The sequence below is a fragment of the Seriola aureovittata genome, chromosome 20 (genome assembly GCF_021018895.1).
Source record: "Seriola aureovittata isolate HTS-2021-v1 ecotype China chromosome 20, ASM2101889v1, whole genome shotgun sequence".
Classification (NCBI taxonomy): domain Eukaryota; kingdom Metazoa; phylum Chordata; class Actinopteri; order Carangiformes; family Carangidae; genus Seriola; species Seriola aureovittata.
The window spans coordinates 745,947-773,269 of NC_079383.1; the positions used below are offsets into that span (position 1 = coordinate 745,947).

Genomic DNA, 27,323 nt, shown 5'->3' on the forward strand with positions numbered 1-27,323 from the left:
CCAGGCTGTAAAGGTGGACTGGAGAGTTAACCAGGCTGTAAAGGTGGACTGGAGAGTTAACCAGGCTGTAAAGGTGGACTGATGAGTTAACCAGGCTGTAAAGGTGGACTTGAGAGTTAACCAGGCTGTAAAGGTGGACTGATGAGTTAACCAGGCTGTAAAGGTGGACTTGAGAGTTAACCAGGCTGTAAAGGTGGACTTGAGAGTTAACCAGGCTGTAAAGGTGGACTGGAGAGTTAACGAGGCTGTAAAGGTGGACTGGTGAGGTAGCGAGACTGTAAAGGTGGACTGGTGAGTTAAAGAGGCTGTAAAGGTGGACTGGTGAGTTAACCAGGCTGTAAAGGTGGACTGGAGAGTTAACCAGGCTGTATAGGTGGACTGGAGAGTTAACCAGGCTGTAAAGGTGGACTGGAGAGTTAACCAGGCTGTAAAGGTGGACTGGAGAGTTAACCAGGCTGTAAAGGTGGACTGGAGAGTTAACCAGGCTGTAAAGGTGGACTGGTGAGTTAGCGAGACTGTAAAGGTGGACTGGTGAGTAGATCAGTTTTCATGTTCAACATGACAATGTTTTTCATCCCCGACAACCTCTATAGTCTCATTCAGACACTCGTTAACAACCGAGACGTAAAAGACTAAAGAAATCAGGACTGGAGTATTTCCTGATGTAATTTATGTTGTAGAATAAAACATGAAAATGTCTTGAGCTTGTGTTAAACACAGACCTGATTTCAGTCATCAACCAAAAACAGAGAGTTGAGGACCAGGGAACCTGAGGAGCTGAAATACAACTGATGTCAGGGTCTTAGGACTCACTCTCATTTCTCCTATGAGGTAACACGAGGCTGCAGCTAAACATCACTTGTTATCTCGGAGGCTTTGTCTATTTTGAACCTTTTTCCTCACACAACAAATTTACCGTAAATAGTCAGATTTACCACTGACTTCACAGTAAAAGGCTTTTATTGTGAAGCATGTGCAGGAATTAATGAGTTACTGTGAGCAGAGGTGGTGACTGAGTGAAGCACTGACTTATAAATGTTTAGTGAAGAATCGTGCTGTTTCGCTGCTGCTTCTCATCAACTGATCTGTTTTCTCTGTTGACTGTTGATTTGTAAAGTCCAGCGGGAACATCAACACAACATCACACATTCACTGCCAGGAGTTAGATAACAGGAAGCACCACCTGGTTGAACGGTGTGGTGACACATCAGACAAACAGTCAGTACAACGTGTCCAGTGTTTGTACAGAAAACGTTTCAGTTTTCTACTCCACCAGTAAGATAGCACAGATGTGATGTCAGTCAGCAAGAGGCTGACATGAAACAACCAGGCAAGAACAAACCTTCAGTATAAGAGGCTGAGACTCTCACTTCTCCACCCACAAACACTGCACAGCAAGAAGAGAATGCCGATGAGAATCTGCAGTCCTGCCGTTACAGGTTATGTTGTGACTGAGTGGTTAAGGTCATTGAGGAACATGAAGGAAATCACCAGGCGCAGTAAATATAGAAACTATAAACCAGAGTAAACCAGAGGCTGAGCCACTGAATGCCTGATGAAATCTGACATATTGTTCTTAGCTGCAGATAAAATAGATATCATCTCGTGGACTGACTGTGTGCTTTACAGTGCCATTAAGGAAACAGAATAATTGAAGTGGTGCTGTGCTCTCCATAATGAGTTTGCTGAATTGATTGGAAAGTGTTTACAGGGTCTTTCCTTAACAAACAGCAGTTCTCACAGTAGAAACAACACTGAGGCCTGATTACGGTATCGCTCACTTGATTACAGGCAGGTGGTCTCAGATATCTGCTGCTGCCTGTGGAGTCAGGAGTCAGAGTTTTTGATTTGAGGAGGATAAAAAAGAGAGTAAAATAATGAGGTTGTGCTCCTGTCTGTTGCTGCACGCTGAACGCCAGCGACTCCCATTCTCATGGACACGATATCTGTGTAACACAACTCTTACTAATTTAGCTCAAACATTTACTCAAAGATAAACTGATTAGGTTTTGATCTCAAGGGTCAAAGGTCAAGGTCACAAAACACGTTTTTGACCATAACTCACAAATTCATACGCTAATTATGACACAATTTAGTGGTGACATTTTATATCCAAAAGGTCAAAGGTCAGCTTCACTGTGACATCATAATGTTCTGCAACGCTGTGACTCAGGAAGGAGAGGCTGTGACCATGTTTCCTCCAACTTCAACCTTCAGTTGATTCTAGTTACAATTATGTCAAATATCAATGAGCTTTTGAAACATCTTTCAGAACAAGTGATGTCTCTGCGTTGTTGTGACTATATTTTGTTGATGTTGGTTACAGTTCTATTAGCAGCGCAAAAATAACTTGGTTAGGAGAAGAGTTAGAGTTTAATGGTGTGTTGTAGAAGTTAAATGTAAACTAGAAAAGCACTGATCTTTGCCAAGGCCAGTGTCAAACATCATACACCACACTCCAGCCAAAACAATTCACATTCATATTTAATGATCCAGATGTGCTCGTATGAATATCATGGGTTCTCCCCTGGTCCAGTTCCCGTCCATCCACCAAGTTCAGTGCAAATCCATTCAGTACCACAGACCATGAATCTGCCATAACTTCACTTGATGTTCATTTCTGGAGTCTTTTTAGAAAAATGTTAATTGTAAGTTATGTCAGGTTGTATACAGCCCCGACAACCTCCACCAATCAGAGAGATCGATCAGACTGTGTGACGCCTGAGAGGACAAACCCAGTGGAAAATATTGTGTCGCAGTTTGAAAAGCAGCGGCAGAGCAACAGAAATATAGAATTATACTCAGATATTAAAGTTTTTTGACCATCAGACCAGTAAACCTCCGCTCTCTCCTCTGACCTTGTATAGTTGAAGAAGGAACATTATAACATTAGTTATATTAGACATTCCTGTTATCGTCTCTCATCAGACCTGAGGTGGAGCTGGGTCAAGTCCCCTGACCCCTCCATTTCAGCCAACTTCATTAATCTATGACCTCATATGCAAATGCCCCCCCGTCTCTGATCAGCACTGTGATTATTATTTCAGTCCACACACAGGGCTGTGGGGGTTTCTACAGTATTACTGGATGCTTAAATAGTGATGAGAGGAAGAGTGAGAGAGACACGCGCCACTCCAACCTCAGCTTTATAATCACACAGTGAAGGATTATCTTCCTCATCTGTCAGAGCTCAGTGAACCTCTCCAAAGAGTCCAGCCACAGATCTCAGTCCAGGACATAGAGAGACCCAGGGCAAAATGAAAGCCTGTAAATCACCCACCTTGTCCTTGTAAAGCTCAACGCCTGAATGCACAACAACAACCAACCAATATGAACACATCAACCTTTTCATCCACGCCTTCTTCTTCTCTGGTTTTTGGCAGCTGGAAAATATAAAGATTCTGTTTTTCAAATCAAACTGGAACCTTGAAATCATGGAGGTCAAAAATAGGATCTTGTAAAGTGAATGTGACAAGCGTGTAGGAGAAGCTACCTTAACCTTAACCTGTCCTCTCTGGGCTACTGTACAAACATGAAGGGGCAACATGGTGGGCTTTGTAGAGGACCCACTCCCTGTGTAGATACTCTACGTTAACGGAAGCACAATGATTCTTAGTTCCAGGTGATTAAACCCTAATGAAAACATTATATTCCATTTCTGCCAATAGATCGCAATAAATCCTTCACACTTTCATCTTTTTGTCAGTAGTTGTCAGAGATGTATTTTTCAGGCGGTGGCCCAGGAGGATGATTTCCCTGGTCTGTATCCTGCCTACAAAGCTTTCATTGGCTGATACTGAGCATCAACACCAGACAGATTTAAAGAACTGAACAGATCAGATCCAGAAAACTTCCTCCTGTTGAACTGAACCAAAACCCTGTTTGACAAACTGGAGTTTTCCTGTTAAAATCAACCCCACAGGTCGTCTGTGCAGCAGGTTATTACAGCTCATAGTTACGTCCTGTTGTTAGGTGACCTCTTGTGTTACCATGGTAGCAAAGGAGGACGTCAGGTGACGTAGTATCTAGAGAGAAACAAAGTCTGAGTTAGGAGGAGGGAGGGGCTCACAACACCGGTCTGTCACACAGGAAGTAGTCAGCGGTTTCTCTTAAACATGCACTTATGGTTGTGGAATGGACAGGGTTGTTATTGTAACCATGGTGACCAAGGTCCAGTACACCTGCTGCTGCTGCTGCTGGTACACTTTTATGGGTCGTCTCCAAGGTAGGGACAAATGACCTTGAGGTTGGTGGACTTGTTGGTTCATTTAAAGTGGTGACCACTTGGAAAGGTCCGTCTCCGTCTACTTCCTGTTGGACTCTGGTGAAAAAGCAGGAAGAGAGCAACCTCAGATTTTTTGGCTGTAGCTGTCAAAAGCTAAACTACTCTTCAATCCATCGTCTGATCATTAAGTGTGAAGGACACAGATCTGATCTGATTATGTGATTCGGACATTTCTGGAAACATCTAAACCTGATGATTTTTGTTTTTAATTGAACAAAAACACAAATAACCAGAAGACAAAAAAAAACAGATCAAACTTAAGTCACACTAAACAAACACAATAATGAACACAAACACATCACGTTAAAGTATCAGTCAACCTAAATAAGATATTAAAGAATAACTAAATAAGAAAACAAAACAAAACATTACATCATTTTTTGGCTCGACACAATCACAACCAGCTTTCTACTTCAATAAGCCTTTCCCATTTTTCCAAATGTTTTTAACATCATTTGTTTTTGAAACATATCCTGCCAAAGTAAAGTGACATGTAATAAACTTTCTAAACTGATTGATATTCAAGGAACCCAGGAGCTTAGAAAATAAACCTTTTCCCTAACAAAATAATCAAATTAATAATGCAATTATTATTCTGTAACATCCCCTAATATCACTGAGACCTTCCCTCCAAAAGGCCGAAACAACATGACAATCCCAGAACAGATGTACTGCTGACTGTAAAACAGAAACCACACTGCTCTGACTGCAGACCTGATGGTTATGAGGTGCGATGTGAAGCTACAGTCTGAGGTGGATTTGTATTGAAGCAGAGTTGAGGACATCAGAGACACGTTTCTTTGTCTCTTACAGCTCTGCTGGTTGCCGCTCGGCTTTAGTGCTGGTCATAGCTTCTTCCAAAATCAGATCCATGTATCACTGAGGACCACGGAGGCCGGAGGCTTCAGTCATGCTTCAGTGGCTGAAAATGAAATACTCTGCTCCCCCTCCGTCCCCAAAGTCTCTTTGTATCAGTGTTGCCCAGAGGCCTCAGTGATTGTTCACATGTCAGACACTGTCTCGCTCTCTGCTGTTAAAACAGTGAAAAGCTCAATTAACTTGTAAACAGAGACATATTGAGACATTGAGCTTTATTGTGAAAACGGTATCTGGAGGCCGGGACGCTGAGCGGCAGAGCCTTAGCCAAATATTGGTTCAATGTCAGTGTCTTTTCCTGTTGGCTACACTCTCCTCGGCACGCTGACGAAGACAGATCGGCGTCCTGACCCAGATCGTTGTGAAATGAGATAAATGAGCGTCTGAGAGGGAGGGATGGAGGAGGGGTGACCAAGGCCGACCCTGACCAACAGAAACAGTTGAGTAAATAAGCAGCACGGGTCACTCCGGCCTTGTCATCCTGACTCGGCCGGTGGAGAGTAGCTCCACGGCGAGAGAGACGGATGCAGAGCGAGGGCAGGGAGGTAGTTATGGGACTAAACAAGCAGCACATTGTCACCGTGGCCCTGTCAGCTCGTGTTACAGCCGTAGAGAAACGGGACAAATGGCCTGAGGCTGTCACACTGCTGCTCAGGCTTTCTGGAAATCAGGCCGCCCTTCAGCCACCTCGTGCCAGTCTCACTGACATCACAGGCTCCTAAAGTGCCAGACCAGCACCAGTGTACCACACCAATAATAATGATGATGATAATAATAATGCTGTTCTTTCTTTCTTTCTTTCTTTCTTTCTTTCTTTCTTTCTTTCTTTCTAACTCCAAGTTCTGTTCAGGGTCCACATCTACCCAAATACAGATCAGATATCTGGAAGTGTTCTTGCCCCGCCTATTTTATTGAGGATGCATCAGTACGTGACTTTGTCTGGGCTTGGGACAGCAAAGTATCCCAGAATGCATTTCTCACCAAATGGTGACAGTGGCAGATATTCTGAGCCAGACTATTTTCTCTCTAGGACTGTTTTTCTATCACTTCATTAAGTTTTGATGTTTGCTAGTTTATCTGTTTAACGTGTGTTCAGAGATGTGAGGACCGTCAGCAGCTCGCTGCCCAGCTCCTCAGTGTGCGCCGTGTTCTGGTAGGAAGAGTGTTGTCTCTGCAGCCCTTCGGTCATTTACCTGTGGCTCTGTCTGTAGTGTTTTGATATCTGATAAAATTCCTTTTGGAAGATGAAATTTGATCTGTGAAATATAATATTTGTTGCTGCTCGTTAGTGTGAGAAGATGAAGCTAAAATACGTGATTTGCTGGACAGTTTAACAACAGCTCTGCCTCTGAACTTCTGGTACAAATATCCCACCACATTTCAATAAAAATAAATATATATAGATGAAAATGAACAGAGGCAGTTGTAAATCGTCCTCCTGTCCTCGGGACTCTGGACTTCTCAGGTGAACTTGAGAAGTTTGAACTCCCAGTACGAGAGTCCTGACTTGGCGTACTCTGTACTGAGAAACAGCATCACCACTCTTTGACTCGCTGCTGTTCTCCAGCAGGTTCCCTCCCTCTGATGCACCGTCACATAAACCTTTACATCACAGGACATCCATGTTTTAATGGTGAACATACACAGCTTGAACAGATGAAAAGTTTAAACTACAGGTCATATCAGACAGTAAGAATGAATTCCTCTTGCTTTAAGTGTGACAGACAAACACGTCGACACAGAGCAGAGAGGCGACTCAGCGCAGCAGCTGCTAGAAGGCCGACGTTGTTGCTTGGGGATGGATGTTAAAGCACCTTGTCACGGCAACATCACTTCATCACACTGACGAGACGCCGAAGAGACTCAGGGACTCGTGTGTTGACACTCGACGTCCAGACTGTTCCCGCCTCAGCTGAACCACAGCCACGCAAAGCGAAAGGTCCGGTATTACCTGCTGGCACATGACAACTATGCTACATGTGTAGCTAACATTCGAAGCTAACCAAGTCAGAAAACAATACACGATAAGGAGAAAAGCAGTTGCTTTACCTGCTCTGTGCTGCTAGAATATCTGCATCCACGTCTTCTAACGTGTGTGTGTGTGTGTGTGTGTGTGTGTGTGTGTGTGTGTGTGTGTGTGTGTGTGTGTGTGTGTGTGTGTGTTTCTCTGCAGAGCAGGTGTGATGGTCAGTAGACCCTTCTCGTGATAGCAGAATGAAAAGGAGCTGTAGAGTCAGGGGAGATTAATCGATCGCGGATGGCGTCGTTCTCTCGTACCAAAGAAAAAGTGATGCCAAATATACATTGGCGGCTGTTAATATACTTGGGTGTCACGCCAGAGTAAAGTCTCAGGGTCAGACCTGCACAAACCTAAATACCAAACCTGAGGACCTGTGATCCTCAGTCAATCCATTTACACAGGGAGGAGAGGCGGGTCACTCAGTGTGGCACATCATTGTGTCCTCTGTGGATAGACCAATAATCAGCTGATACCTGCTGAGCCTTTGTTTCACTAAGCTCCCTGTGGATCTCTGTGAACCCTGATCTCCTGATCTCCAGGAGGAAGGTTCAGGGCTCAGCCACAGAAAGATCCTGCAGAGACTTTTAACAGTCCCTTGAACATGAAGGACAAAGAATCATATTCACACTAAATCATGAAGTTTGATAAAGTGAGAAACATAATTTATACAACTACTACTACTGTGCTGATCCAGGAGTGTAAAACTTATGGAGTTATATTATTTGTGTGAACAGATCGACAGTCAGTGAGTAAATGTATAATCTGTAAATATAAAACACCTTCCACAAATACAAAAAATGAATTTGTAAATTCACATAAATATCTTGTAAATATAAAACAGACTGTAAATACACAAACAAATTCCACAAATAAAAACGTATCTGTAATCATTAAATTGCAATATGTCATTTCTTGCTAATGGCTGTTTTTACTCTGCTAGCATCTTTGCTAGCGTCACTTCAAACCCAGTGCTGCGTTGTTCAGGTAAACAGACCATAATATGACATGACATGTTTAACTGTTGTAGCGGAAGCTCACAGTGGGTGTGGTTAAACTGGTTAATGACATCACTTCCTGTTTGTAGTAAAGAGGCTGAAGTGAGATGAACTGATGAGACCCAGCAGCAGTAAGTGATCTGAATCTACCTTTAGCTGAAGCTCAGTCTGGATTCATCAGGAGGGAAAACTAGTTACTGTTGTTACTGGAGATCAGGCAGCAACTTAATGTGATTCATAAGGAAAGAGTCAGTCAGGTTATAAATGAATAATGATGATGATAATGATAGATTTTAAATGATTTGTCATTATCAAATCAATTTATATATATATAAATTATAATTTGATGGTTAATTAATCATGTAAGAGATGATTTCATATATGAGTGTAGCCACGTATAGACTGCACAGACAGGAACATATATCATATATGATTCCTCTCTGTCAGGTGAGTTACATCATCACTGGAAATGTCCTGGAAAATGATCTGTAGAAAAGAGCGGGAACCCTGAAATACATGAGAGCCACTTTCCTGATAAAGTGCAGTATCACCTTTTCATGTGGTGATGAAAACTGTTGTCTCTGTGATACCTGTCCCCAGCAGCTAGACTCTCCCTGTTCCTCAGACTGGACGTCCGTCATTGTATTTGCTGGTTTCCATCAGGACCTGAAGAAACTCTGAGTCATTCCTCTCGTCCTTTCACTGAAGACACTAATGTTAGAAGAGCTGCTGCTCTCACTTCATGGCAGTTGTTGCTGAGTATTTTCACCAAGATGGATGTTTTCCAGAGAGCTGGTGTTGATGTTATTTATTAGCATATTAGAGGTTGAGCCGTGCTACAGCCATCTTCATCCTGGTGAAAACACAAACACAATCCATCAAGGGTGTTTCCTGTTTGATATAAAACAGTGGTGTGATTCTGCTCCAGACAGAACCGGTTCAAACCAGTCCTGGTTTGTCTTGGGTTTATTTTGTCGTGAGTAAACTCACACATTCAAAGAGAAAATTCAATATAACATGAAACATACAGTATGATTAGAAGAGAGAGAAAACAAAACAAACCACAAGCTGCACGCAATCTGTTGAAGCATGACAGCGCTACAGCCCTGCAGTCTACAGTCTGTCATTTCACAAGATCCTGCACCGCATCATATTCCTCTTTCTGTTGCCTGTTTACCGTCTCCTCAGACTGTTAGGGGTGTGTTACCAAGGAGACGACATACTGTCCAGTCAGAGAGAGCAGTCTGATACGACACAGCATCGACACAAACCATAATCAGCATTCGTGGACCTTCTTGAACTTTCTTAAATACAAGTCAATGAAAAACAACCAAAACAGATTTCAAAACAAAAGCGTTGATATCTGAGCGTGGGACAGCAGCCAAACAGGAAGTGGTCTCTCCAGACTCTTCTGTATATAGAAAGTGTCTGAACCGGCGGCTCAGTGACGCATTCCTCCGTACAGTAACATAATCAGGAAGTGGATGGGTTGCTATAGGGGGATGAAATATGTTGTGAGACAAAATGTGGCACAATAATCGTTTCATCAATTATCTTGTTTTCATAATCGTTGGAAGCTAAAATCAGAATAATGAGATTAATGTCTTCCACTGCCCACAGACATCTATTAATGGAAATACAGAAATACACGTTCATTTAAAACAGATGAGCTGGAAACTTCACAAATGAATGTGCTCATTAATCCTGACAGTGACTTTCTTTCCTTGAAATGGAAATGTGAACTGCAGTTATAGTAAGGTGGTAGTTTACTTCTTTCAGTTCGCTGCTGTTTTCTTCAAACGCTGAAAGGCTTCAGTGTTAATGCTCTCAGCTGTTTCTCACGTCTTGTGATCAGTGCTGTGCTCATCACTTTGAATCTTAATGTGAGACTTAGTGACAGCTGATAGGGGCGCTGGATTAAATCCTGTTGTTACGCTTGTAATGTTTTAGATAAAAGAATTATAAAACTACAATCACCTCCTCGTGGTTGTCTGCCTCCATCACTCAGACTATATTAACCATTTTTGTATTTCCTGAGGTCACCATCACCTTGACCTTTGACCTTCAGCCACCAAACTAATCAGTTCTTCCTTGAGTCCTGGTGAAAGTTTGTGGCAGATCTGAAGAAGTTCAGTCAAGGTGTCTGAGATATCGTGTCCAGGAGAATGAGACGGACGGCTCTGGCTGTCAGCGGCGTGGAGTGTCTCTCTGAGAGGCTCGATAATGACAGCAAGGCCCCCCACAGCCAGGGTCACCCGCAGCCAGGGTCACCCACAGCCAGGGTCACCCACAGCCAGGGACACCCACAGCCAGGGTCACCCACAGCCAGGGTCACCCGCAGCCAGGGTCACCCACAGCCAGGGTCACCCACAGCCAGGGACACCCACAGCCAGGGTCACCCACAGCCAGGGTCACCCACAGCCAGGGACACCCACAGCCAGGGACACCCACAGCCAGGGACACCCACAGCCAGGGTCACCCACAGCCAGGGACACCCACAGCCAGGGACACCCACAGCCAGGGTCACCCGCAGCCAGGGTCACCCGCAGCCAGGGTCACCCGCAGCCAGGGTCACCCGCAGCCAGGGTCACCCGCAGCCAGGGTCACCCGCAGCCAGGGTCACCCGCAGCCAGGGTCACCCGCAGCCAGGGACACCCACAGCCAGGGTCACCCACAGCCAGGGTCACCCACAGCTTAATTGGCTTAATTAGACGTCTTCAGGCTGATTGAAAGGTGACGTGACTGTGGTGTGAGTTATGTTGAATTTGTGGGCAGCTTCCACCTCTCAGCTCTTAGTGTAATCAGACCGTGTCACACTTTAATGGCACCGACCACTCGAGCCTCCAGAGACTCCATGTTGGAGTCATGTGAGATCGATCCTGCAGCAGTGACGCTGCTGAGGGAGGGAGAGGACATTCACAGGCGGTGTTTACTCTGGAGGAGACGAGCCGTCCTGCTCCCTCCTGACTCAGCCTGAGGTGTGCCTGGATTTAACCAAGGAGGATCACAGCTCTGGGTTTTGTTCCCTAATGTTCATGAAGTGGTTTATTTTAAACCAGTGTGCAACTAAATCCTGGTCTAATCTTTGCCTCCGGCTTTGGACTGCAGTCTGAATATTAGTGTGCCGCCGTAAAACAATACACACAGGTATAAGATATTCTAAACCGTTTGTTTGTTCACAGCCTGTCTCCTGTTTCCTGACCCATCCAACTTCAGTGTTTCCACTCTGTAATTAGTTTGTTGGGAACTATTGAAGTGATAGAAATGATAAACAGAACAAGAGATGCTGCATGTAACGTTTATTTAACAAGGTAATGTCAGTAGGTTGGAGACTGTTTAACAAGGGACCTGAGTACAGCACAGAAACAAACAAGTACAAATACATGAAGAGAACAGACAAATCAAAAGACCATCATTAAATAGAATTGAAGTCAAAAGTTTAAATGTCCTGTGGGATGAAACATTCAAAATCCTCTGTAATTCATTCCATTTATAAGGTGCAATCATTTCCTGTCCTCAGGACAGAAACATGTTTTATTCTGATATAGAAAATCCATTTTAACCTTTAGATTCTGTGCCAGTTGCTCCACACTCTGTTTAAAATGTGAGAGAGCTGTCTGGATAAATTCCCAGGTATTTATAAAGCTGAATATCAATCAGTACAGTTCAGTGGCAGGAGGCTGCAAACTGGAGTTATGGGCTTTCTGTGTTGTAGTTGTAACCTGGATGTAGCTTCAGTTGCCTTTGTAAAGCTCTCAGAGAAACCACGACCTTCAGACAGGTGACAAGGAACCAGATGCACACCAGACTGTCATCTGCATAAAACTGATATTCTGAGATATATAGAAAAGAAAAGTATATTTTGGAATTACCCTGGAAAGTGGCAAAGAGTCAGTGCTCATCTGGACGAGCTTCTTCCAGCTGCTGAACGATCATCCAGGAAAGTCCAACATGTGTAAAGAACATAAATGAATCTTATTTCTGAACAAGTGGGACAGATCAATAGTCTGTCAAATACTCTGATCATTCAGTGCTCGAATCTATTGATTTATTTCATTTATCGGATGATCACAACAGCAGCTCCCTGTCACCAGAGAAACGGAGACAGATCATTTGAGTGTTTCTGACTGACGCAGTTCAACTTTGGCCTAAAACTTACATTTACACACTGGAGAGTCAAATACATTTTCCATCTTTCATTTCTCTTTGTTGCATTTACACTTTTCAATATTCAATATCTACTTGTATCTTATCCACCCACGACACATGAAGTGCCTCAGTGTAAATGTGGTCAAAGGTGGACTGCAGTCACATTTGTGATCTGAATAACAAACATGAATATCTTTGGCGCTGTTGTTTGCCCCCAAGCTGCACCGATGACCAGTCCACATTATTCAGAACCTCTTTAAAACCCTTGGAAAAAACGTTAATGTCGAGCAGATGTGTTTTGTTGGACCCATTATCATAAATAATTTATATATATATATATATATATATATATATATCGTCTGCAGAGCCGTGCAAAGCTTCTCTAAAGAAGAGCAGAACCGTACTACACTATGTTATTCACCGCAGCTGCAGAGAGTACAAGGCTTACGTTAGAAATTCCTTTACCTCATTTCCTATTTATAGGTACATTTAATTATGTTGTGGCATGAAGACTCTTTGTATCGAAGTGTAAGGCATTCACTGGAGAGAAAAAAGTTCATCTCTTAACGACATAATTATCTCAGAACTGAGAAAAGTTTTCTTTAAAAACAGAGCGGGAATCTTTTGAATGCATTACGCTTCTGCATCTTTGTCTTCTCAGCTGCTGCTGGTTTAATTCACCTTTGATAGTGTTTTCTGTTGATCCAAACTCAGCACATGCTCCATGTTTGTTTCCTGTTGTCTAGATGAACTCAGGATAAAGTACGATGCCGCAGCTTTAACTCCATCAGTACAACAACAGAGTCGTGTCATACTCTTGACACTTCCTGCATGAATGTTTCACATTAAAAGCTTCCCAGTGGCTGAAAAGTCCCTTCTTCTCCCGCCAGGCTTTTAATGTGAAATAGCTGCAGACGAGGGTTGATTAAAGGTGTTGTAACCACATTGCAGGAAAATGACCACCGATGAGAGAAGGCTGTTGTTTGAGATTGAGCTGTTTCCACCGTATTTAATCAGGTCCAACTTGAACACACTCAGTTTGCTCTTTATCTCTGTTGTTAAGGTTCATCAGTCACAGTCCCACTTTTAGCTTTTCTCCATGCAGCAGCTCAGAAGCGTGAGTGAAGAGGTTTACATGTCTGGTCCATCTATCAGTGCCGGCTGTAACCTAGATTCTGAGGATGAGGCTGCTGCACTGAGGCCTGGGGGCTTTTACTGAGGAGACTGATTCTGAAGGATGAAACACAGGTCAACAGGAAGTCTACAGCGTCACAGATCAGCTGCTATCAACACGTTTCTATAGGGGTCTGCGTGGTGGAGTCGCTGGGTTGTCATGGAGATAGCTCATTTGGTCACATGACATGGCGGTAACCCTGTTCCTGCTCTTCATTCAGTCTCCTTACACATGTGATGTCATGATGATGTCATGCTCCACACCTGGGGCATGTAGTTGAATGATTTGTACTCAGTGCTGACGTCCCACTGCGATGCTTCTGTTGTCTCCTGTTGAGTTAGCATTAGCCTCTTTTACACAGCGCCTTGAGTCCGCCTCGCCGTTCTGTACAGAAGGTACGAGGGGGGGGGGCAACATGGCGGCTTTGTTTGATTCATTGTGAATGAGTGAATCCGACATAATGAGGGACCTGTTCTTTTTTTTAGAGTTTCTTTTTTGGCGTTTCTGCTTCATTTATTCATTATTCATTATTCACTATGGCGACAGTAGAGATAGACAGGACAGTCAGGGGAGAGAGGGAATGACGTGAAGCAAAGGCTCTGGGACTCGAACCCCGGCCACTTTGGGAAGGACTCAGCTGTAGCACATGGTACCGCTCCGCCGTGGCGTCCCTGAGGCATCCTGTTATATATAGAGTGGGATCTCTGTGTAAAACAGGCTGATGGTTTTATGTCCGGCTGGGCTGAAAGTTCCAGGAAAAATAAACTGTTAAAGTTATTTTACCAAACTGCTATTCCTGGAGTCAAGAATGAACTTCACTGAGACTGGTTGGATCAGACTGAAGATCCAGTTGGCAGGAGACACTTTGTCCTGATTACCAACTGGGCAACGCAACAACCGGTCCCCCAGTCTCTCTGGAGCCTCGTGGCAGTTTCACCATGTGGCACTTATTCCTGGATAATTTCATCACTGCCACATTTGTTTGTTAATATTGTTTTTACCACACGAACAAAATGTACTTTATTAGTTTAAGTCATCGTGAGGCCCATCTTGTAGAGGAGTTTCAGTGCATATTACACTCACATTACATTACAGGGCATTTTACTAAATACAGGGAAGTTAGCATAAACTAATTACAGTTTGCTAACAGTCACAGACACAGTGGACAGAGTGGGAGTGGTGGGTCTGCCGCTCTCCTCTGCCCTGAGGTTAATGGGTTAATCTGGTCTAGGATCACAGGATTTAAAAGGCTAAATGCAAAAAACAAACAAACACAACAATCTTAATTAGGGCTTTAATGTTTCTGTAGGCGGCTTGATGATATCACTGCTGAGACTTTCACTTTCTGAAAACAACACAAATTAAAAATCCTCCCAGATCGAAGCTTGAAATATTTCTTTACATATTTGTAAGTTGAGTCAAAGTTTGTGTCATCTCAGTTCTCCTCATCCGCCCTCTTCACCAGTCGACCTGAATAAATCACTGTGGCACTGCCTGAGTCTGTGGGTTTCAGCTCCGGGCCTCGTCGTGACCGCACACGCCGAGCGGCGCACGTGCGCGGTCACACGCACGCTTCGACCCGCTGAGCTGTATTCTCCGACAAGACTCGATGCATCTGTGTGTTCGGCCAGGTGGAAACATTCAGACCAGGCAAGGGCAAGAGGTTGTCGGTACAAATCCCGGCGGGGGGGAACCTGTAAATTAAAGATTTATCCCTCAGTACACTGAGTGTGAAATCGGCCAAGTGCTGGAAACCAAACTGTGGGCTCAGCGGGGGGCGTCTCCTGGAGACCGGCAGCCACAGCGGTGCAGTCCCGGACCTCCGGTCGTGGCAGCTGACTGAGAACACATGAGCTTCAGGCAGCAGCACCGGGCCTGCAGTCAGACCCTCATGCTGAGGAATAGGTTCTGTTTCTGTGCTGAGCTGTTTGCAAACGTCCTGCTGACACCGCTGCATCATCATATGCTGCTGCTTTATCATCTAACCCTTTATTTCCAAGGCTTGGTGAATCCACCACAGCTGCAGTTTGATACAAGGAAAAGCTCTGCTGTTGTTGCTCCGCATGCTTCAACAGATCTGCTCTGGCAACTCAAGTCCTGCCATTTAACACACCTCTCTCTGTAGACACACAGAGTCGTCACTGATAGATGGAAGCAGCAACTGCTCACAGCTAACTCAGCTTACTGTTAACAGTAACCGTAGGAATCATAGAGTATCGATATTCTGGGATATTCATCTGTGATACATCAACACATATACTGTGTGTATATGTATATATATATACTGTATATATATGAAGAAGAAAAATAAAAAGGCAAAAAAGGAATCATGTTTATCCACTGCACTGAGGTGACAGACTGCTGACCGCTCCTCTCTTCGTCATGACACCTGTGTGTGTTAATGTCCAGGTGTGTGTCGGAGGAAATAGATCCTGACGGTTCGAGGGAGAAATACAATATTTTCCTGTATTGATATTTTGTCCCACCCTTACTGAAAAGAGAAGACCACGACCCCCCCATGGGAAAACACCTGACTGTACCTGCAGCTGGTGTTACAGAAACACACGAGCTTCAACCTCTTACTGCCATGAGCAGAGATGTTTGAGTTCAGCCTGGTGTGTAGCTGTGATTTGTTCTCTGTTGTAGTTTATCTTCGACGCAGCGCAGTGGTCAGTTGGATCCGTGTTGCAGCAGTCCTGCCCCGTCCTGCCCCGTCCTGCCCCGTCCTTCCCCGTCCTGCCCCGCCCGCCATGATGAAGAAGAAACAGGAACAACAATATATAGATTCATACACAGCAGTGTTTTTATGTTGGTGCATTAGTACAGAAGAGGAAACATAAGACTTAAACAGAGCTACAGGGAACAAAACATACAGCACAATACAAGACAGTTGACTGTAACTTCAAAATAAAAGCATGTCAACCTCTGCAGTGGATTTTATAAATAGTGTTCATCATTTTGACAGCCCATAATTAAAGTGTCATTTTAGAATTCACTTTTCTTTTATAACTTCACAGCAACACTTCTGACTCATCTAAATGCATGGAGGTTTGATCGGGGGCTCCCACAGCTGCTGGACGTACAGTAGATATTAGAGGCAGTTACTTTGGTCGGGGGGGGGCTGGACTCCCAGCAGCACTAGCTGGACCGCTCTCAGCTGGCCTGCTGTGGGACTCTGGCTCTGGTATCTGAGCAGTCTTGATGTTGGAGCGGCTGGTGTGGCAGTAAACGCTGCTCTGTGTGAGCTGCAGTCTGATGGAGGACGGGGCTGGTGTAGTGAGGCTGGCAGGCTGTGGAGCTGTTGGCAGCACAGAGCAGCAGCTGTCACATGTTGACACTGCACTGAGTTGTGGTGACAAATACTGTACATGCCAGATGAAGCGACCACTGGCTGCTGATTCTGCACGTTTGTTTAAAACATAAAACATTTTGTTAGCTCACATTTTTCTCTGGGTGTTTCCCAAACTTGAATCCTCAGAAAATAAACTGAGTTCAACAGGAAGGTGAGAAGAAATGGCAGGAGATGGATGTGTCAACAAGGCAGGAGGTTACTGTTTCCTAAATCTGGAGATTGTACAGCATCTTCACAAACACTTCATGAGCCAGAGCCACTCTGTTACAGTGGGACACACACACACACACACACACACACATGCTGCTGGAAATACTCACAAGAGAATCAGATGTGGATTAATAATAATAGTCCCCAACAAAGTGATAAAAACTGCAGTGATCAGCTCTTTAAGGAAATGGCTCCGACTTTTAAAGATAAAACTACAGAAACAGATGAACAGACACTGTGAGAAACTGCTGTATAATATAATAAATAATACTGTAGGAAACCATCTGCTGTGCCTCATGTGCATGGTGCATTGTGGGATATGTCTTTATCCAGTCTACATCAGTGAATCAGGGATGGATCGAACTGTCGATGTACAGACTGTATATTCCCGTGTGTTTCACAGCTGTGGGTGAATGACAGAAAATGGCGCTGCCTAAACAACAACAACAACAACAACAACAACATCAACAGCAGCAGCAGCTCTGCCTGACAGATAAACAGCTGCTCACTCTCTCTGTGTCTCTGTTTGTGCCAGATCACGATAACGGAGACCGTGCTGTTCCTGGTCCAGTACACATCCAAAGAGTTCGACCGCTCAGAGAAGACGGTGGCCACCGGGGACTGCTGTTACCTCAACCCGCTGGTGCGCAGGACCTTCCGCTTCCTCGGTGAGTCTCACACCTGGGTGTGGTTTGTAATCACTCTGAGCCGGAGCAGCATTTCACTGTGTGTGTGTGTTTAGACTCTCAGGTGAGTTTCACTGCTGCGTTTTTATGAATGGCCACAGACACGACCACCGCTCCACCTCTAGAACTAAATGGGACGTGGAACATTTTCCAGATGTTGTTCAGACTGGTTGTTGGATGTTTCTTTTTCTGGATCACAAAGCAGAGTGAGACGTTCTGTACTGTAGACTGGTGTGTTATCGGGGGGCTGGTTAACGATGTCGGAGCGAGGTGCGGCTGCTGGCTGGTTGGCGGAGCAGGGTGTGTCAGGCAGCAGGGGTGCAGCCCAGTTAGCAGGAAGTCCAGGATGTTTTAGAGCCGTGGTGTTTTACCTCATTATGACTGAACGACCTGAGAACGACGAGAGGAGCCGGACTGAAGCTGCTGCAGAGTCTGGAGCTGATTGGTAGGTGAGGAACAGGTGTGCATGGGAACCGGCAGGAGCTGGAACTGGAGGTTCAGGTTTATTCCTGACCTTTTACCCTTCAGCTGCATCTCATGATCTCACTGGATGGAAGTGGCTTCGTTGTCATGGAGACTATTAACCCTGTTTGGAGTTGAGTGGACGTGCAGCAGCAGAGACCTGGTGGTGAACAGATCGTTCACCTCTGGATCCTCTGGTGCACCAGCGTTTGTTCCATTTACTTCACATTTATTTGTTATTTCACACTTTATTTACTGTCGTCTTGATTCATTGCTTCGCTGCCTTAGTTCTTATTTATATTTGTTCTGAAGTGGCACGTACGTGGGCTTTAAGACAGCTTGTCAAATCCATTTTCTTGACCACCTCCCATTTTAAGTGTGGAGCGTTTTGCTTCAACAAGATGTTAACTTGATGTCAGACTGGTCCCTCTTCATCTCCTTCACACTCCCTAATGTCACTGACGCTGCTGAATCTGTTCTGTGACCAGCTGCTTCTTACTTTGTGCTGACCTCTTGTGAACGAGATCTGCTCACAAATGGATCAACAGGATCCTCATGAAGCCGGCTGCTACACACAGATCCACCTGTTCCACACGGATTCTACTTAACCCTTTCATGCACGGTCACCACAGTGGACAGCTGTTCACAGGGTCTTCATCACCTCCTTGTACATGCCTGGGTTCGGATGGTGATGTTGCACATCAGTCACAAATATAAAAAACCCAACATCCAAGATGGCCGACCAAACGTCAGGTATGCTAAGCACATCAGGAATATCTGCCCAGTCCTTGTGTAGAAGAAGAGTAGGTGAGAAATATGGTGATAACATCAAGGGAACAAGATTATTGATAGATTTGTCAAATACTGTCATTGTGTTTGAAACTAATGAAGTCTCTTGTGTTCGAGGCATTTGATCATTTTGTTTGTCATGAAATGTAACGTGTTAAAATCGTTTCTTTTCATTCAGACAGTCCCAAAACTCACAGACCTTCAGTTTACGATCACACAACAAAGACAGCTTCAAATCCTCAAACTCAGATGCTGCAACCTGCACAATGAACCATGAAGATAGACTCAATGATTGATCGATTATTGGACAGTTGCTGAATAATTCTAATTGATTATTACTATATTATATAGTATATTATTACATAGTATTTATTAATAACTGCAACTCTTCACATCATTATTATTATTTTGTAGTTGAAATTAATTTGGTAACTTTACAAAATAACATTGAGAGAGCACAATATGTTAAAATATGGAGAGAGAATTTGTTTTACGGTCATGAATTAACTTTTAATTTTCACATGAAAAATACATGAAAAGTAAAAAATAAAATTCAAAGTGGTTTCTTTAATTTTCTTTAATGATTCATGGCAGAGACGTCAGAGGATGTCGACAAACCATGAGGCTTTCTGCAACATGCACCTCTACAGACAGTAAAGGTGTGTACAGGTAAAGGTGTGTACAGACATGATTCCAGGGGAAACAGCAGCAGACAGACACACACACTACAGCACAACACCGGCCTCTCCTCATCCTCTCCACCTTCAGTGAGAGCAGCAGATAAAGCTGCAGAAGAGGATTATTACCTAGATCCCTGAGGGGGAATCCAGTCGGTGGCCCGGCTTTACCCTCGCATTGACTCATCCGGCGTGCCATTCATGCTGCTCGTTAATGTTAACAGGACTCTCATTCCAGGCTAAAGCTGCTTTCATCCCTCACACACTGGAATTGGTTATCATGTATTATACTCTGGTGCAGTGTTATATCTGAATGAGGCTTATGTCTCAATGTTAATTGATGTCACTTTCAAAGAGCACAGAGCGGTGAGTCGTCTCCTTCCTGCGAGGCCGAGGGAGGAGGAGGAGCGACACCTTGAGCTGTAGCATTGTTTCTGGAGCTCCTCCTTCTCCGTACCGCCACTTTACTGTCATCCTGAAATTGCCTTGTAAAGTATATGGAGGCCATCCCGATTATCACTGTATACCTTACAGCCCACCACTCAGCGTTCAGGTCAGGGTAAGGACCCCATACACACATAAAAAGCTCTACGTTATGAATTGATAAATTCATGAGGTGATTATAAAGATCAGCTCCACCTGTGATGAAGACGGAGCAGTGGAGCAGAATAGATTTGTGAAGGTCTCCACCTGCACTGGATTTATTCTCACTGGAACAGTTGGCTTCGATTTTTGATGATTCATACAAAAAAAAAAGATCCAACAATTTTTCCAATTTTTATTTTCTGACGAAGTTTTATTGCAAAAAAAACAAACATCTAAAAATGTCACAGCATTCATTATAAGAAAAGCTGCAGTGAAATCAGGTATTTTAGCTGCAGACATCCCAATAAAATGCTGAAATCCTGGAGGGGCTGTTCAACTTTTATAATCCTATAACTACAGGCTCTGCAGCAGAGGGAGGAGGACGGAGGAGATGACCTTTAGTGACCCTTGTCTGTGTTCTTCATTCAGCTTCGCTCAGCAAAACTGTAGATGCTCACTTCAGTATTTGTTTATTTATCCCAGGTGACGTTGTCATGGCAGCGTTGAACTGTGTCATCGCAAGCTTTCCTAGTTTCTACGACATATCGTCTGACCACGTCTACAGCTGTCTGGCAGAGCACAAAGCCTGGCATCACAGAGAAGAGCTAAATGGGACAGTGGTGAAGGACTTCACAGCATTGCACCTGTTTGGCCTCCGTTGTGATGTCAGAGGGTTTTGGAGGAGGAGGGGTCAGACGCTCCGACAGCGTCAGGAGTTTGTTCTAGATGTTTCCTGCATTCCTCTTGTTGTTGGTATTTCTGCCTTTATTATTTTTGTTGTTAGAGACAGTTGAGAGTGTGACGGCCTCCACTCCTCCTCCTCCTCCTTCTCCTTCTCCTCTTCCTCCTCCGGAGTGATGGCTGACACCTGGTGGCTGCTCACCTATATATATATATATATATATATACACACAGTATATACAGCAGGGAAAATAAGTATTGAACGCGTCAACATTTTTCTCAGTAAATATATTTCTGATGGGGCTATTGACATGAAATTATCACCAGATGTCAGTAACAACCCAAGTAATCCACACATACAAAGAAATCAAAACATATATGTCCATAATTTAAGTTATGTGTAATAAAGTGAAATGACACAGGGAATAAGTATTGAACACATGAAGAAAAGAAGGTGCATGGAAAGCCAAGAAACCAGCTGAAATCTGTCAGTATTAAGAAACCAATCCTGCCCCGTCAGTGCAAATTAATATCAGCTGGTTTAATCCTAATTGATGGCCATTAAAAAGGTTTCTCATTACCAAGGTGTCACACAATGGGCATCTCATGATGCGTAAAAGCAAAGAGCTCTCTCAAGACCTTTGCATCCTTATTGTTGCAAAACATACTGATGGCATTGGTTACAGACGTATTTCTAAACTTCTGAATGTTCCAGTGAGCACCGTTGGGGCCATTATCCGGAAGTGGAAAGAACATCATTTCACCATAAACCGGCCACGACCAGGTGCTCCTCGCAAGGTTTCTGACAGAGGAGTCAAAAGAATAATCAGAAGAGTTTCCAAGAGCCAAGGACCACTCGCTTCAGAAAGACCTGGAATTAGCAGGTACAGTTGTTTCAAAGAAAACAATAAGTAATGCACTCAACCGCCATGGCCTCCACGCACAGTCACCGTGCAAGACTCCATTGTTGAAGAAAAAGCATGTTGAAGCTTGTTTAAAGTTTGATGCACAACATTTTGACAAGCCTCTGAAATACTGGGGGAATATAGTCTTGTCAGATGAGACCAAAATTGAACTCTTTGGATGTCATAGCACACACCATGTGTGGAGGAGAAATGGCACATCACCCCAGAAACACTATACCCACAGTGAAGTTTGGAGGTGGGAACATCATGGTGTGGGGCTGTTTTTCAGCATATGGTACTGGCAGACTTCATATAACTGAAGGAAGGATGAATGGAGAAATGTACCGACATTCTTGATAAGAATCTGCTGCCATCTACCAGGATGCTGACGATGAAACGAGGGTGGACATTTCAGCAAGACAATGATCCCAAACACACGGTCGAGGAAACTCTCAACTGGTTTCAGAGAAAGAAAAATAAAGCTGCTAGACTGGCCCAGTCAATCACGTGACTTGAATCCAATTGAAAATCTATGGAAAGAACTGAAGGTCAGAGTTGATAGAAGAGGCCCCGGGAACCTTCAAGATTTGAAGACAGTTTGTGTGGAAGAATGGGCCAAAATCACACCTGAGCAATGCATGCCACTAGTTTCTCCATACAGGAGGCGTCTTGAAGCTGTCATTACCAACAAAGGCTTTTCTACTAAGTATTAAATACATTTCAGTGAGCGTGTTCAATACTTATTCCCTGTGTCATTCCACTTTATTACACATAACTTAAATTATGGACATATATGTTTTGATTTCTTTGTATGTGTGGATTACTTGGGTTGTTTCCGACATCTGGTGATAATTTCATGTCAATAGCCCCATCAGAAATATATTTACTGAGAAAAATGTTGACGCGTTCAATACTTATTTTCCCCACTGTATATAGGTGAGCAGTCAGTCTTTCTCTTCCCTCAGGTCACTTGGTTTGGTTGATTTATTTGTGTTTTTTTACACTTATACATGTCCACACATCCACTCACTACACACCTGACCGATGACCTGACTGAATGGATTTTCTCTCTTTGTCCTTTGAGCCGGGTCGTGACAGGAGTGACAGGAAACGTAGGTGGAGAGAGAGGATGACAGGGATTGAACCCAGGCTGCTGTGGTCAGGACTGAGCCTTGACATGTGGTCTGTGATTGACCAGATGAGCTACTGGGGCATCCCATGATGCCTTGCTCCAGAGGTTTTCCAGCTACATCCATTAGTACAGACCCCAGGGAAGATCCAGAACATGTTAGAGCAACTACGTGTCGTCTCAGGATCCTCCAGGAAGAGCTGGGCCACGTCAGGAGGAAGACGTCAGAGGAACATCAGGGGAATCTTACTAAGTGCTTGGTCTGATGAGGTGGTGGGAGACAACTTACTTCACAGCTCCCACAGTTTATTCAGGACACACACGTATGTTATTGACTTCTGTCTCTTCCTCTGTGGACCAGTTCATACTCCAGAAAAGGGAAGCTGAGTGAAAGAGGAATGAGGTTACATGGTTTGTGTCTGAGACCAAACGTAGAAGTTTCCTTTGCAATGACCGATCGTCAAATGTTACAGGTGCTCTCACCTTCAGATTGAGGTTTGGTGTTTTGTCTGTTTTTGTTGTAGTGATGAATCTGAGCTGTTAAAACTATCAGAATGAGACTGGAGCTGTGCAGCACCTTCTCCATCTGCGGCACTTCCCTCGGCTCAGTTTGTTGTGCATGCAGAGTTTGAGAGATGGAGGCAGTTGTCTTGTTAATGTGTGTGGGGGGGGGGGGGTGCAGAGAAGTGCCTCTGCCCTTAAACTAGATGCTCACAGCTCACTGAAGCAAACTGCATAAGAGGTGCAGCATGTGCCTCTCCTTACCAACATCAGCTAATGGCTCTGTGGTGAGCTGTCAGTGCCTCTTTACAGCAGCATTAGCAACAGCCGTTATCCCAAATTACAAAGCACTACTTAACATACACAATCTGGAAATCCAATTACATACAGTGCGCTTGCCTGTGTGTTTTACGGTGCATTTGATCCATTGCTATCGATAACTACTTCTGGCAGGCTCGTTGGCACAGTGAGCAACAGATAAATTAATCCAGAGGAGGCTCTGCTGCGCTGTACCATCAGGTCTCCTTGTACCGCAGAGTTTCCAGGTGGAGCCGAGGGCTGTAGCTCACCTGCCTCCCTCTGAGCCGCCGAGCCTCCTGAGTTGATGTGACTGTGTAGAGGGATTTGTGTACATGTGGGATCAGAGGGCATTATTTAAAAGGAGGGTACAGAGATACAGTAACCTGCTGGCAGAGCAGCAGTGGAGCTGAACTGCTTCTCTGGCTCATCAGAGGACTGATGGAGAGAGTCTGGGCACCTGGAGCAGCAGGTGGGCGGGAAAAAGTAGGTCTGAACTCCTATGTCGGTTTTAGCTACGCCCGACTTAGTGATCTGAATTTACACCGAGTCTTATGATGCTCAGGTCTAAATGCTGCACTAGTCGAGACTTAAAACTCACTTTTCTATTGGTTGTTTCTCTGGGAGGTTTTGTGATTGTCACGTCCAGTTCCTGCAGATTCTTAGCTTACTAGCCACACTCTCCGTTGGTCAGTCCACCACTCTGGTTTGGATTGACATACAGCGACAGTTACTTGATGGATTGCCATTATATTTTGCTTAGACGTTCATGGTGCCCAGAGGATAAATCATAATTGCTTTGCTGATCGCCTGACTGTTCCTGTAGTGTCACCATCGCGGTTCCCCTCAAGACGAAATGTATGAGTTTATCCCTGACTTTTCCTCTAGCGCCGCCTCCTGGTCGAAATGTACATTTTTCCATTACTTTATTGGCTGGACAACAACAGGGCCAGCTCTGTAAACACGAATGTCACGGACTGACTGAGTCATCAAGTTACACCATTAGTTGGCCGGCTAATTGTTGGAGCTTGCCCATCGGTCGCTGTTCTTTCAGAATGACTCGTTAAATGTTGGTGCATCTGTCACTAGATTTACTGACCTTTGAGATGACTTCAGCAGTTTTCTGGACAAACCTTTCTATAGACGAGCCTCCATTACTGGCCTCTCTCTGTCTGCTCTGGTCAGTGAGTGTCAGTACAGCTGAAATCACAGCTCAGTCTGTAACGGATGAGTTTGATGTTGTATTGTAGTTTTTTATTTATGTTATCACCTGAGAACAGGTGATGGAACCGATCAGGTGACCAAACTAGATTTGTCCCTACAGTAGCTTCTGTAGTTCAACTGAATTCAGACTGAACTCAGACTTCATGTTAACCAGCAGCCACTTCTGACCTGCGGCTCTGCTGCTGCTGAAATCTGAAGTACCAGCTGCAAAATGTAGTTGAATTACTCCTTTAATTAGTCGCTGCTCCCTCACTGCTTGTCAACGGGATTCATCTGGGACTTCCACATAGTCAATGAGACAAAGTCCAGGTCTTCGTCTGTCGCCTGTGAGACATGATAAGTAATAGCCAGCGGGTGTTTCCAGAACAAAGGACAACAGTGATGAAGATCTGCACTTGCCGAGGATGAGCTGAGTGACAGACGCAGCGAGGATGACGCATCACTTCCTCCCAGATGGAGAAGCAGATGGGAGAGGAACAGCTGTGTGTCGTACGTGACATCACCGCCGGGAGAATGTTTGTCTGCATTCTCTCTCATGAGACCGATCACACACGACCTATGGATGTGATACTAAGGCTCAGAGCAGCTGATGACCTTTGACCTTCTTTACTCTATACAATCAGGTTTCGAGGATGCATTTGTCACATACTCATATTTCTTAATAATGTAGTCATTATTATTGTTATTGTGGAGTCACTGAGCAGTTTTTACCGCCTGGAGGATGCTGCCTTGTATCAGTGAGAAGCTGTAACTCTTTTACCCACAATGCCCTGCTGCGTCCTATAGCTGTCATGCACAAGCTGAGTTGTTTCACCACAGCTGCTCCCAGATCCTCTTTTGTGTTTTTCTGGCTTTTCCCTTTGCTAATGTCAAGTGTGCCAGTGTTCACACGTGACACGCTGCATGTGCACGCTGAGGCTGTGTGCATTTATCTCAGTGTGTGTGTGTGTGTGTGTGTGTATTCATGCACATCAGTATGTATGCTTGCACGTGCTTGTTTCCAGCTCTTACATCTGCTGGAGAGCAGCGGCGGTGGCGTTGTCATGTGAGCCTGGCCATCTCGCAGCTCTGCCCCCCCCCCCCCCCCCACCACCAAGGCCTGCTGTTGGTTTGCATAATGACTCACAGGGCCGAGCTGTTTGAGAAAGATTAAATTTAGAACACAGCCGAGGGTCGCGGCGCTCTCACACACTCTCAACTTCAGCTGTGTGCTTTTACCTTCATGCATTTCAAGGCTCTGCTTGTTGAACTTTAGATTCAGGAGGTCGACGCGCGGCTCCTCTGTCAGTGACATTATGTAAAAACATTCATGTAATATGAATGTGAGGCGATCCCCTCGGCAACAGTTTTAAAGTGCACCAACACCTTTTCTCTTCAGCACCCGTGTCTGTAGAAAGTAGATAATAACAAGACTGAGGAAGAGTTACTGTAAATTCATGTTCAGAAGCAACTGAGGTCCAAAAGAGTTTGGAAGTAAAACTTTGTTTGACTTATAAACTGACTGGTGGATCTTTCCAAGGCTGAGACGGGACATAATGTCCCCCAGCCACTGAGCTGCTGCTCAGCCTTGTTCCTGTCTGGTTGGACCCTCGTCAGGCTGCTGTTGTGTAAATCTGGCATTAAACTAGACGACTGTGTAGCAGCGTGAGACCAAGAGTCCGAACTGTTTTCAAAGTGGATGTTAAAGAGGTGAACCTCCTAAAAGTTTGGAGGCTGACTGTGGGTCTGTGCCAGAGAAATCTCACCAGAGGCTCATGTTGTTTCCACCAATCAGCCCTAGCAGTTAAACCAGTGACTGGTTTTACTGCTGTATACACATGACAGTCTGTGCAACCACTAGACCAGCAGGACTCATTTCACCCAGAGCTGTCCTCTAAACTCAACCCTCAGCAGTCCACAGAGCTGCCCCCCCCCTCCTCCAGCATTAACGTTTTATAATCTGTGTCACACTCCTCTGTCAGTAAGAGCAGCGTCTCCTGAGACTGCAGTGTTGCTTGTTGAAGTGTTTGTGGCTGCTGAATGCAGCACAGCTCCTCCCTGACCTGCAGAGACATCCGTCCCTGCTCCTCTGGTTGGGATCAACCTCCCTCCCAAGGTTTCTCTGCATCACCAGCGCTCTTTGAACATCTTCTAAAAATTGTCTCTGAAAATGATGATAATCCTCCACAGCCTTTCATGCTGCACGCTCACTCCTGCTGCTGCGCTTCTGCACCAAACTCAGAGTTTGAGTTTGTGATCATGGTGGATTTTTCCACATTACTCTGAATGTTCGTCTGTACCTCAGTTTATCTGATCAGACTAAACACGGTGACGTTCGCAGGGTTAC

General features: G+C 44.6%; 1 protein-coding gene across 6 annotated transcripts in view; it reads left to right on the forward strand.

The window, feature by feature from the left end:
• plppr5b (phospholipid phosphatase related 5b) overlaps positions 1–27,323 on the forward strand; it is a 97,216-nt gene that overhangs the window by 36,388 nt on the left and 33,505 nt on the right. For all 6 annotated transcript variants that reach the window (XM_056364675.1, XM_056364676.1, XM_056364680.1 and 3 more), the window contains one exon: positions 17,597–17,729. In XM_056364675.1, the coding sequence (XP_056220650.1) occupies positions 17,597–17,729 (133 nt within the window). The remainder of the gene's footprint in view (positions 1–17,596; positions 17,730–27,323) is intronic.